General features: G+C 43.2%; 1 protein-coding gene across 1 annotated transcript in view; it reads left to right on the top strand.

Moving 5' to 3' along the window:
* Window positions 1–3,885: 3,885 nt before the first annotated feature.
* Window positions 3,886–11,802, top strand: part of st6galnac5a (ST6 (alpha-N-acetyl-neuraminyl-2,3-beta-galactosyl-1,3)-N-acetylgalactosaminide alpha-2,6-sialyltransferase 5a) — a 74,380-nt gene continuing 66,463 nt past the window's right edge. Inside the window, exons 1-2 of the mRNA XM_034104665.2 lie at window positions 3,886–4,250; window positions 4,952–5,179. Of these exons, the coding sequence (XP_033960556.1) occupies window positions 4,236–4,250; window positions 4,952–5,179 (243 nt within the window). The 5' untranslated portion in view covers window positions 3,886–4,235. The remainder of the gene's footprint in view (window positions 4,251–4,951; window positions 5,180–11,802) is intronic.

The following is an 11,802-nucleotide window of genomic DNA, read 5'->3' as shown; positions in this document are numbered from 1 at the left end:
ACAAGACACTATAAAAACAACAAGACACTATAAAAACAATAAATGGGACTTAAAAAAAGGGAATATGTACATAAATAAATAATAGATAAATTAAATTGCACGATTCCCCTCGTATTGCACGGAAGGTTTATATAACTTAAATATTAGCAGCGTTTAGTGCACATATGGCCCTGGGAAAGAAACTGCATTTGAGTCTGTTTGTCCGGGAAGACATGTTACGGAAGCGCCTGCCTGAGCGCAGCCGTACGAAGTGCTCGTTTCCCGGGTGGTGTGGGTCCTTGAGGATTTTGACTGCCTTCTTAAGGCAACGAGAGCTGCACAGTACCTCCAGGGAGGGGAGGGGGCAACCGATGATCTTCTGGGCCGAGTTGATGACCCTTTGGAGCGCACCCCTCTCTGCGGCTGTGCAGCTGAGGAACCACACGCAGATGTAGTAGGTGAGGATGCTTTCCACGGCGCAGCGGTAGAAGGACACAAGCAGATCCTGAGGACACAAGCAGATCCTGTCATCAGCAAAGTGATGCATCTTTATCACTAGATTAATCAGCTTTTAGAGTTGGTGCTAACGCTGGAAACGAGCTGGTCACACAGGGCTGGTTTTCCAGTTTAAAAATCAACCTTACTCTTGCTGGCTTCCCAATGTTACATTCCCAAGCTTTAAGTAAATCCTGCTCAATTTTATTTGACTTGATTACAATTTTTAAAGAGGACATATTATGCTTAAGTTTGAGGTTGATATTTGTATTCTGTGCGACACGTCTCAATGATTTAATGTTCTAAAAAAACCTCTTTATTTGTCTCATACTGCCTGTGCTGCAGCCCCTCTTTTCACCCTCTGTCTGAAACCAGAGCCCAGTCTGCTCTGATTGGTTAGCTGGCCGGCTCTGTTGTGATTGGTCAACCGCTTAGAGATGTCTCACCCCTTAGCCTATCACGTACAATGTGTTGGAGCGCTAGCTAATAGAAGCACAGGTGTTACAGTGTGATGTCATAATGTTGCAGACGTAAAGAAAGGAGTCCAATGGATGCGATTCAGGCAAGGGGGGGGGGAGGCACACAAATCTATACATCGCACCACAGGAAATGGAAAACCACAACAAAGCATAATAGGGCCTCTTTAAGTGCAGGATTTATTTTCTCGTAGTAACAGTTTTTTCTTACCAATTGTGTAACGGGTCTGAATACCTCCCATACTGTGCACCAACACATTAAGACCTTTGACAGTTATCTCTAAAATTCCTTGAATATCCCCATTTAAACGCAGAGATCCACATGCCCTCTCCCTGCCCTCAGTAGAAGCACACTTCAAAGACGGCCTCTCTTTGAAACTGTTTTTCTGATGTGCTGCGTTTGTTGTTGTTATTGTTGTTGTGTTTCAGCACATTATTCCCCCGTGACCACGATGGCAACACTGATGGGGATTACTGCTTCTGTGAAGACGCTCATGCATCTCCCGTGAGGGGCTAATTTGTTTTAAGCAGATTGTGCAGAGTCACAGGCAGATGTGGGTGAAACATGCAGCTGCCCCACAGCTTTCATGCACTGTTATGTGTGGGTTTAACTGTCCATTGTGGATTAATGTGCAGTCATGGCGACACAAGGCGATACGTGGAGATGAGGTCATTATATAAACTATTTAAAGGATTAATCTGGAGACATGTCATGTTGCTTTTAGGGGTACAGCTAGTTCTGTGGGCCACGTAGCGCCATTGTTGTCGCACTGGGTGACATGTTCCTTCCTTTCAAAGATCACAAAGTCAATCCGACATAGTATCCCTGAGCATGACATCTAGTTTGAACAAATCTGTACCTAATACCCCACATATCATGTATTTTGGTTTTGCTACGTATGTTCGTAAAATGTAATTTTCTGAAATGTTTTATGTGACGGACTGCGGATGGAAATGAGCTTAAAGCTAAATCTGGCACTGTTACGCTTGACACATTTGAATGTTTTAAGTGTTCATCATTCCTGTGCATTGTCCCTGCCAAATAAACGATCAGTCATTAAAGGAAGTAGTGGCTCTTCAAACACTGTACTTGTAATCAGAGATTTAGCAGAATTAACCACTATCATTGTTCCGGTCCAGCAATGCAGTTGACGCGCACTGTTTTGGTAACGTACACGAGAGCATCAAATGAATATCGTTTTTTAACATTTGCTATGATAACTAAAGTAACCAGCTGTTTAAGGGAATCATTAGCATCTGTATAAAAATGGACTAATAATATATTTGTATGCATTTTTGTGGCCACTTGGGGTCAGCAGAAACAGCTTTAATCACCGAACTGGCACATTATCACATTGTAAAGTTGAAAGGGGAAAGGTGTTAGCGGAGAAGTTGCTTTTTTAAATATCCAACGGGTAAAGAGCAATTAGCCTTTAGTTTTACTCATGTTTTCCTCTACGATCGAGATGTATATTCCCAAAATACATGCTTTAATATCATCTCTTTTAAAAAAAGATTAATTCTCTGTATTTCTGCCTGATTGAAAATTCCCTCTTCTCTCTACATTTTGTGGAACTGCAGCAACAAGACTTCAAACTAAATCTACGACCTGACTGTATTTCTTTTACATTACATGTCACTTGTTAGACGCTTTTATCCAAAGCGACTTACATACAGTCCGCACTGTGGACAATCCCCACAGGAGCAATTTGGGGTGAAGTGTCTCGCCCAGAGACACAACGACATGCTGACTGCAGTGGGACTCGAACTTGCTATCCCCTGATTCAAAGTTCAGCGCACTACCCCACTGAGCCACAGCCTCCTCCTACCTCGTTGATTTTAAATCATCATTTTTGAACATTTCTTTGACCACCTTTCAAGTCTTCTGCTGAACATATAGCAAACATCTCAAATTAAATCCAATCAGTGTTTTAAAAACATGGTTTTGAATGATGTGTCTTCTTCTCTCAGTTTCTTAGTGGTAACTATTTAACTCTATTACGTACCAACCTTTTAAATCTATATGTATATAATGTACGTACATGTACTGCATGTGCATATTTGGTCGTGCACTGAATGTATAAATATCTACACGCATATTTGTATATCTATATGTGCACATATGGGAAGCGTTACACAGTGGCTTCTGCTCAACAGGGAAATGCATAAATCAACACTTAAACAGGAGCGGTGAAAATTCAGCACCAGGCTGCATGCTGCGATAATGTTGATGTACAGTGAACATGATTAGGTGTGCTTATATTTGAATACTGACTTCCAAGCAAACTGATTTATAATAGCACCTTTCATTCAATAAGAAAGAAACAAGAGAATAAGGTGTGCAATGCACTGAATAAAGAGAACACTGGATAGATAGATAGATGGGTAGATGGATAGATAGATAGATCGATAGAGAGATAGATAGATAGATAGATAGATAGATAGATAGATAGATAGATAGATAGATAGATAGATAGATAGATAGAGAGATAGATTGGTAGATGGATAGATAGATAGATAGATAGATAGACAGACAGACGGACGGACGGACGGACGGACGGACCGATCGATAGAGAGATAGATAGATAGATAGACAGACAGACAGACAGACAGACAGATAGAGAGATAGATAGATAAATAGATGGATAGATCGATAGACTATTATAGGCTACTATGTTTATTGTTAATTAAAGTGGGAAGTTAAATGTGTAACTCCTTGCATAAGGTTCGTTATGTGTTAGTAGATATACGTGGCATAAATACTAAGATAAAGTTAAAATACCTCAAATGAGTTGAGAACTGCAGTACTTGAGTACAAATACCTCTCTGATTAACAATGACTCAGTGTTTGGTTGCTCTCCAAAATATCATCGCAGCTGTTTAACTTATCTTGCATTCATAATCCCCCTCATACTCAGTGCAGCGGAAGAAGGAGATGACACGGAGTGGGTTCACTGTACTCCAGTAGAGATTTCCATCGAATACTGCTCAGCAGGAAATAACCATTAAACAAAACGGCCTTATCACCCTCTCGCAGATAGTCTCTTTAATTAACTGCGCCTACTCTCCCAGCCGCTGTAACTCGGGGGGCTTTAAGACCCGGCAGAGGTGCCACAGTGAACATCTGTCGCCTCGTCTCCTCACTATGAATGCGGTGAGCTCCGGTCTGGAGACAGTCAGCGGCGGCAGGAGGAGAGGAGAGGAACCGGGACGAGAGCAGATGGACGATGAGAGAAAGTAGAGCCGGACGCACTGAGCTGCAGGGATAAGACGGAGCTCCGCAAAATGAAGACACCTATGGTAAAGCTTTCTGCCATGCTGCAACTGTTTGGGCTTTTTACACCCAGCATTGTTCAGTGAAGTGCGCTCCGATTGCCATAACGCGGCTGTGTGCACTCTGTCGGATCAAAAGATTAGGATCTGAACAATGGGGATCCAGCTGTGCGCTTTGTGCCACTAAGCTCCGGATTTTGCCTAAAAACACTAGACAGCATGGGTTTCAGGGTTTTTAAAGCAGATGCATTAATCTTAAAAGTGCTTTTTGTATTCTCTCTATGTATTGTCCTAATGCACGCAGTGAAATAAAAAAAGATGCACATTATCAACACAAAAATCTGCTTATGGGCAAGTGGGATTTCTGTATGCACCCTTTGATTTACAACGCCAATGTGTGTTAACTTCTTTTTTTTACTTTATGGCTTATTGTAAATTCCCGTGCAGATGTGCACCTGTGCTTTACAATTCATGCATGCAAACTAAGTAAAGATTTTCATCAACAACTGGCATCTTGTCAATGTCATGATTCTGACTGTGCCCTTAAGTTAAGTCGATAAAAGCTGTTTTTTTAAAGTTGTGTTCACACGTGACACGACTTCCAGGAAGTTGTGTTCGTGTTGACAGTGAGTGAGGGAGGAAGATGAGGAAGATGAGGGTGCAGGAGCAGTTTACAGTCAGTCCGGTGCAACAGGAATAATCTGTATCTGTTTGTGTCTTTGCCTCAGCGCCATGGGATAGCTGTGCTCCTCGTGGTCCTCCTGTGCGCGAGCTTGTTCCTCGTGTACAACGGAAGCTTCAACGGCACTTCTTCCAGGGACGCTAACGACACCCACACAAACATCCACACACACACCCGGCAGAATGAGCAGCTGCGGCGGCCCACTGAAGCCCCCCCCAGGGCCAGGCCTCACCCCCCCATCCTCCAGGGATACAGTGGCATCATCGACCATAAGGTAAACAAGGGGGTGTGTGTGTGTGTGTGTGTGTGTGTGTGTGTGTGTGTGTGTGTGTGTGTGTGTGTGTGTGTGTGTGTGTGTGTGTGTGTGTGTGTGTGTGTGTGTGTGTGTGTGTGTGTGTGTGTGTGTGTGTGTGCGCGCTGCGTGTGCGTGTGTGTGTCCACAGAGGTGGACAAAGATGTCAGATTATTTACTTGAGTAAAAGTACCATACTGTAAAAATACTCAATTTCAAGTAAAAGTTCTGCAGCAAGAATCTTAATTAAGTCAAATGTGATGTACTTAAAGTTTTAGTAGTACACATTTTCATTGCTGAAGAAATGCTGCCACTTCATTTTCTGTTGACCCACCCATGTTTCCTATTGTGTGTCAAAATCTGAATTTATAAAGTAACTGGTATGCAAAATAAATGTAGTGGAGAAAAAAGTACAAAATTGACTTCCAAATTGTAGTAGAGTAGAAGTATAAAATTGTATAAGATGAAAATACTTGGTCAAAGTACCTCAAATGTGTACAACACTTGTCAATGTACTTACTAATGTCTACTTACTTCCCACACACACACACACACACACACACACACACACACACACACACACACACACAACCCCATCCCCCTGTCTAATGGCCAGCAGTCATCTATCCGCACAGCTCTTTAGAGAACGAACGCCTCACCCCTCTGTCATTTATCACAATTTCCTCCCGCACAGTGCAGCGCCACACTCGATACCCACCTGTCGTTACTAATAACAGCTTAGGCTACAAATGGAATTCTTGGCTGCATTCTTGCCCTCTAATTGGTAAACCCAGGAGACCTGCAGCGAGGTGAACCCTGACGTCACAGCAGGAGTGTGTATTGACTTCCACCTATTTACCAAGCCAGGAGAAAACAATCAGTGTGAGTACCTGGGAGCGAAGTTAAGCAGACCTAATCACCTTGTAAAGGCTTTCTCTTTTTTAAGCAACATACACGGCAGCTTCTCTGCAGGCAATGTGGTTGATGGTGGGCGGTGTGCAACTCTGAGAGTACTGATCTATCTATGCAACTGTTCTGCAACCCGTTTGGATTCAAGATGCTAGATTTAGAGAATGGAACGTTTTGACAATGAAAAACACGCAGACATCGTTTTTGTCTCTCTGTAATTGTTTTTGTAGTTGTGTCCTATCTCTGTAGTCTTTTGGCATCTTTGATGGAGTCTTTGTGCCTTTCTTTGTAGTTTCTTCGCATGATTGTATTCAATTCGGGGTTCTTTGTCAGGTATTGTTTTCAGCTCATGAGCATTTCTTGCAAAATGCCTTGTGGTTGGAACTACAACAGAGCCTTATGCCAGGTGTCTGATGTCTACACGGATGTGAGCAGATGTTGTCACGGTGATCGAGCTGCAACAGTGCAAGACCCAGACACTAAACTTTACAGGTGTGTAGTTGATAACAAAAGAAGATCATGCAGCCTGACAGGGGTGGCAGAAGGGAGCACTTGATCTCCCTGCTTTACTCTTCTGACATGATTGATTGTCATGGCTTGAGTGATCCCATTACAACATGGTCTCTAGTTGTATTTGTTTTCCCTCCCTGTAGAAGTTTGTGTGTCTTTGTTGTCGATTTGATTGACTTTCCACCAATAAAGGTTAATAGTCACTCCGACCAGAGCCCCGAGGGCCTGTGTCCGGGAGTGTCTCTCCGCGGCAGGATGGGTGACACTTTGAGTGACAGAGCTAATTAGTGTTGCCGTCGTTCTCTAAAGAAAATGTTGGCTGCTGCAAAACTGCTTTAGATCAGATTTATGTCGCAGGTTGATTTGCATATGAGTAATTGCACAGCCTCCCCTCTGCTCTCAGAAGAGGCTGTTGCTCAAATAGGCAGCGTGTACATGTATCAGCCGGACAGATTTGGAAGTAAACACATTGTTCGTAAATGTCAGAAAAAGTAGCCTGGTCGGGAAATGAACTTCTGAAGAGTCACTTAATCTTGTGAAAAAGCACTGCAGGTTGGCAACAGAAGGTGGAACTATTATTCATTCAAATAAATCCCATTGGTGCGGAGACCAACAAGTGCAGAAGCCTCTAATTTCGATGGCCGTGAAAGGTTCCGCTGGCAGAGTTTTCTCGGGAGAAATGCTGCCCGTCTGAATACTTAAAATTCCCCTTTGAGTCACTCGGCTCTGCAGGGAATGCACGCTGGAGATGGTGTGAACCGTGAATTCACAGTTCACTTATGTATGACATACTGTGCCCAACTGCGTGTAGTCATGGTGACTTAATATCTATGTGAGCAGAATGAGGCAACCATCTTCAACCTATTTCTAAGGAACCTTTTCAAAGGGTTACAATGAAATTCAAATATCCATATTGTATTAATGGGATGCATTCTCCTGTGACTCAGTGAGGGTTATTCAATCTCTATATCTGTCTGTCTGGGTGTCCAAAGACTACAGGAAGCATCTCTCTGTATGTCTAAATGTACCGAAACGTATTTTCGTCTTTGTACTGTAAGCTTTACAAAAGTTCGTTAATGGATACTGAAAGAAAAGGAAGTAGCCCTCGCAGCCTGAAACATATTTAAGGTTGTCTGTAGTGTTGCAAATGTGACAAAAAAGCAGAGCAAATGCTGTTTGTGAGCTTCTATTTCAGAACTTTGACCTCCTTATATAATGGACAAAATATATAATTTTCTTACACGCATTTCAGCCTTTATATCGAGGACGTTGTGTTTCACGGTTGGTGCTTTGAGCCAAATATAAATAAGCACCACGACTCTATTTAATTATGTCTTACTTTTGTAGTTTAGTTTGGGTGAGGCAGAAAGCTGAACGTCTACATGGGCCGCCTCTCACACAGCATGACATTAATCACCATGCCAACAATGATGTGGGAGCATGGCTCCTCGGGCAGATATCCAAGGGAGTTGAAAGGGGATATATATCAGGTTCATGTTTGTATTTTGTACTCTGCGACATGTTTCAATGTTCAAAAAGGTCCGTTGTGATTGGGGTGGAGTGGGAGAGAAACTCCCGCCGGATGGAACTGCGAGATTTTAGCCTTCGCAGACCATTCACATCCCATAACAGGAACACTACAAGGAAGGGAAAACCCCAACAATTTGAGTGGGGTTTCTTTAAGCAAAACATACATGAACCTCAGCTGTCTGTTTCTGTGTCCGTTGTTGAGGATATCTGCTCCATATGGTCCTCGGAAGACATTTTGTTTCATTGAATGGACAATTCTGAATAACTTTTCACAGGCATTCATCTTTCACTTTAGATTATTTGGTTAAAGCTGATGTTTTTTTGCACACCCCGTTTGTCCCTAAAGATGTATTTAAGGACTCAAACTGTGTTTAGTTCAGTTGCTTCCTTGAGATCGTAGTGCTTTAACTTGTTTTTAGAATCTTCATTAAAGTGTGTAAACGTTTTAATGTTGTGACTCTGTTTATAAGTGGGATGTGGATGATGGACGTGCTGTGAGACTGGGCATTAGAATCCAGTTAATATGTGTTGTGGTCAATATGCCAGAGGCTGTATTAGTGTTTGGTCTTGAATTCAAAATGAATATAACGAGTGCTGACAGATTTTTTCTTTTTTCCTCAAGGCCTGAAACGCCAATATTCAGTGGCAGTGTTGGTTTTGATTTGATGAGGATTTGCTTGTAATGCGTCAGTAAACCCAGCTTTGGATGGGAATTGATTTTCCCGCTCTGACGGGAGCAGCCGAGCATCCTAAGTAAACTGGCAATTTATTTTGTTCTCTTGGCAATAAACGTATTGACATTTTAGCGACAAGGGACATCAATTAGGGCCAAGGCGCCACTGAACATCATTCATGCTTTTTCCTAAAGCTGCTATTATATCACCCTTCACATTGTTCCACTGCAAGCTGCAATCAATACTCTGATTCAAATGCTACTACAGCATGTGGAAGTGGCCAACTTTCAAACACATTTCGTTCAGTTTCTCGAGACCTTTTGTCCTGCCGGCGGTTTGACTTCACAGACGAGCTTTCGCTGTACATATGGAGAATTTAAGAAATGATTGACCTCGCCTCACATTAGTTCTTCCGCCCTGCTGAATGAGCGGTGTTTGGAAAAACTCCTCTGACATGAACATGTGTCTTCTTCATCTTTGCTTGCTGACCTCTCTGCCGTATTGATCTCTCCAAGATACCAGCAGGCATGCGCTCGGTGCATACCAGCCAGCCTTTGGCCATTTCACTTTATCTTCCACCAGAGTACCAAACTCATCACAACCCTGAGAAAACACAACTTGAAGCTTTTACGTTTTCTGTTCACTTTCTTGCCAAGATTTCTAAACATTTGAAGAACATTGCAAATCTTTCTTTTTTGGGAAACGATACTTATGACAGATATTTCTTTGTATCTTACAGACACTATTTATGCAACAGAAATCCATTCAAACCCTGTGTACCAGTATGTTGTAATGCTGATGGGATTTAGTGTCATTGGTTGGCAGACCGTTTGCATTGAGGATACGGACGGAAGGAACAAGGAAGCAAAGAAAGGAAGTTGGGAAGGAAATAAGAAGGAAATGACTCTTGAAGACTAAGGTCCAAGAGAAGAAGAGAAGAAGACAAAAGTAAGAAAGAGTGGAGATTGATAAAAGAGAATATAGGAGCCGGGAAAGGTTCAGCCTACGAGAAAAAGACAAGTGAGTGAAGGAGGCAGAAACCGAGAGCGAACGATAGAAAGATCCCGAGGGGTTTCCTTTCTTCTAGCAGTATCTTACATTTGATTCAGTCAGTGAGGAGGAGGAGGAGGAGGAGGAGGACGACGACGACGACGACGACGACGACGACGAGGACGAGGACGAGGAGGAGGAGGAGGAGGAGGAGGACAACAGGAAACCAGTCTTGCCCGTCTCTTGTGGGAGATGGGAGGACAAGGCAGCGTTACGCCTCCCTCTGATTGCCTCTCTGAAACCACTATCATGCAGATTCTCCAGCTGATATCCTGTCAGACGGGGGAGAAGTAATGGAGGAGATTCTGGTGCAGACGAGGAGTCTTATCAAACACGAGGGACGCCCTGATGTCACGGGGGGACGGGGAGAACCAGGCCGACTCTTCCTGCTAGCAGACACAAGATGGTTTCATATGATTTAAAGTCAAACTCTTCGGCTTCCTGACAAACAAGACAAAAGGCGCATTCACACCGCAGTACTTTCCCCACAAAGTTCTCATGAACCTTCACACCAGAATAAGTTCCTGGGGAAGGATTAGTCAAATGAAGCCGCTGACGTCACTTCTTCTTCTTCTGCTTTGGGTTTACTGGCGGGCCGCAAACAACTTCACGGCGTATACTGCCACCCGAAGTCTCCGGCCGGAAGTCCCCGGAGTTGGGGACTGGCTTCAGTAGAAGCTGCTGGGACTCCCAGCGGCTTCACAAAACATTTTTTTGGAGTTTTACCGGCCGTGGTTTGCATTCCGCCCAGCCAATCAGAAAAAGGTCGGAAAAGGGGGTAAAAAAGGTTCTGATCTTTTTGGTGTGAACGCGACATTTCGGAACTAAAGTGGGAAGAGTACTGCGGTGTGAACGCGGCTAAAGAGTCTGCTTAAGAGAGTACCGGGAAGACTTATCGCTCTCCTCTAACAATGTCACGATCACGATGGATAGTTACAAAAAAGACTAACGTTTTTCTCTTTTTGTTCCAAGTCTTCGATATTGTCAATTCTTACATGCGGATGTGAAGCAAGTAGGTTTATATACTGAATATATCTGTGCAAAATGTTATGGCTATTCATCTATGATATATTTGACACACAACCAAATTGAGAAGTCCGTGGATCAGGAGTGTCTTGAGGACTTACTCCGTGAGGACGGTGAAAGTTTGAACCAAATTTCAAATGTCAAACTCGTTTAGTGTATCTTGAGATTTTTCAACAAATGTGAAATGCGTGAAACGTGCTGATAAAAAAAAATCACCAAAAAAAGCATGATGTATACTCTGGGAACAATGAATGTTTCCCCTACATTTCAGTAACAATCCATCCTATAGTTTTTGAGATATTGCCATAAAAAGTGGTCCAGCTCCAGGAGAGTTTGTGGAGTTGGAGCAAAATGACGACAACAAAGATTTACAAAGCAGGTTTTTCTGCCCGAACTCTGGACCGTCTTTTACGACCTGCTTCCCTCCGAGCCAACGGAGAACAAAGCCATCTGTGCCAATGAAGACACGACAAGGCATCCCTCTCCCGACCACTGCTTTGGTGACAGCTGGAGGAGGGAGATGTTCAATATTTCATCTCAGGCAGACACATCTTCTGTTTTCTCCACGCAACAAAGTCATTTTTCACCGTTCATCAGGATGTTCCCGTGCAATGTGCCAGCTGGACAGCGAGAAAGAAAACTCCAATTATGCTGTTATGGCCAAGGACTGCGCCGTCCCTTTATGCAAACTAACACTTTGAGAAGTGTGTGTGTGTGTGTGTGGTCTGTCTTGTGTTTTCTACCTTTCAGAGCTTTGTTAGAATAATAAAAATGCTCCCAATTGGACCACAGTCTTGGATTTCAACGTATCTCCAGTGCATTCTGCTCCCGCTAAACATAACAAGGCTTCAGGGTCTTTCCAATGCTGGCTTGGAAAGCAATTCTGAATGAGGAGTGGGAGGGTGG

This window comes from Pseudochaenichthys georgianus, chromosome 17 (assembly GCF_902827115.2).
Source record: "Pseudochaenichthys georgianus chromosome 17, fPseGeo1.2, whole genome shotgun sequence".
Taxonomy (NCBI): Eukaryota; Metazoa; Chordata; class Actinopteri; order Perciformes; family Channichthyidae; genus Pseudochaenichthys; species Pseudochaenichthys georgianus.
Note: the sequence above shows the minus strand (reverse complement) of the source record. Positions and strands in the feature narration are given on the sequence as shown.